The sequence below is a fragment of the Crocuta crocuta genome, unplaced genomic scaffold (genome assembly GCF_008692635.1).
Source record: "Crocuta crocuta isolate KB4526 unplaced genomic scaffold, BGI_CrCroc_1.0 scaffold613, whole genome shotgun sequence".
NCBI classification, from domain to species: domain Eukaryota; kingdom Metazoa; phylum Chordata; class Mammalia; order Carnivora; family Hyaenidae; genus Crocuta; species Crocuta crocuta.
In genome coordinates, this window is record NW_027528880.1 from 559,731 (window position 1) to 560,816 (window position 1,086).

The 1,086-nt window shown below is 69.7% G+C and overlaps 1 protein-coding gene across 1 annotated transcript in view; it reads right to left on the bottom strand.

Moving 5' to 3' along the window:
* The window catches only part of LOC144225591 (death-inducer obliterator 1-like), a 12,636-nt gene that overhangs the window by 4,312 nt on the left and 7,238 nt on the right, over window positions 1-1,086 (bottom strand). Inside the window, exon 3 of the mRNA XM_077756811.1 lies at window positions 7-1,079. Coding sequence (XP_077612937.1) covers window positions 7-1,079 — 1,073 coding nt within the window. The remainder of the gene's footprint in view (window positions 1-6; window positions 1,080-1,086) is intronic.

A 1,086-nucleotide genomic window follows, 5' to 3' on the forward strand; every position in this document is an offset into this window, starting at 1 on the left:
CGGGGCCCGCCGTAAGGCAGGGGCGCTGGCGCCCGGGGGCCGGCGAACCTCGGGGGCGAGCTTACCCTCTGCTCCTCGAACTGCTGAGGCTGAATCCCCCTGGGTCCCGGCATGAAATTTGGCGCCTGGGCTCTGGGTCCTTCGAACTGACTGGGATGCGGCCCCCTCGGGCCCACGAAGTGGCCGGGTGGGGGTCCTCTCTGACCTCCAAACTGAGAGGGAGGGGGACCTCCTCGGGGCCCCTTGAACTGTGACAGCAGAGGCCGCCTCTGGCCGCCAAACTGGAAAGGCGCCGTGCCCCTGCTCGCCATGAACGGGGCTTGCTCTGGTCCTTCAAACTGAGGGGGGGGCCCGGCCATCTCGTCGTAGGGGCCATCCTGGAATTCCCTCTTCTCCCCATGGGGGTCCTTCCGGTCTTCGAACTGGGGTGCTGCTCCTCTGGGCCCCCCAAGATGGGAGGGGGAGGGGCCCCTGCTGTCCCCGTAGGGAGGGGGCCCATGTGGCCCTGACAACAAGGAAGGGATGGGCCCCTTCTGGGCCCCGAATCTGGCCGGCGGAGGCCCCCGGGGCCCATCGCTACTGGAAACCATACTCTCGTCTGAGAACGGAGGGACAGGGCCCCTTGGTCCCGGGAAACTGGGGCCGTGAAGCCCAGATGTTCCGAAAGCACGTGGAGCCGGCTCCCGCTGGCCCTGGGGTGTGGGCAGAGGGGCCCCCACCCTCTGTCCAGGTGCGGGGAGACTGGCGGCCCCCTCGCCGGGTCTGCACTGAGGCTCTCTGTCACCTTCAGGCTCGGCGGCCGGGTGGTCGCTTTTCTCAGCAAACTGAGCGTTCCTGGGATCCTCGTACTGGGACGAGCCGAGCACTTTGTCCTGAGAGGCACACGCCGGACCTGAGAAAGGGTCCCTCCCGCCAGCAGAGGGGTAGCTCTGGGCGTCGTTGGGCAACGGGAAGCCGGGCTGAAAGGCGGTGCTGGGGGGCGTGGGCAGCAGCACCTTGCGGGCAGGTCTGGGCACGCCGCCCGAGCCCACCGAGGGGGCCCCGCTGTCCACGGGCGGCGGGACCGGGCTCGCGGGGGGCTCGCGG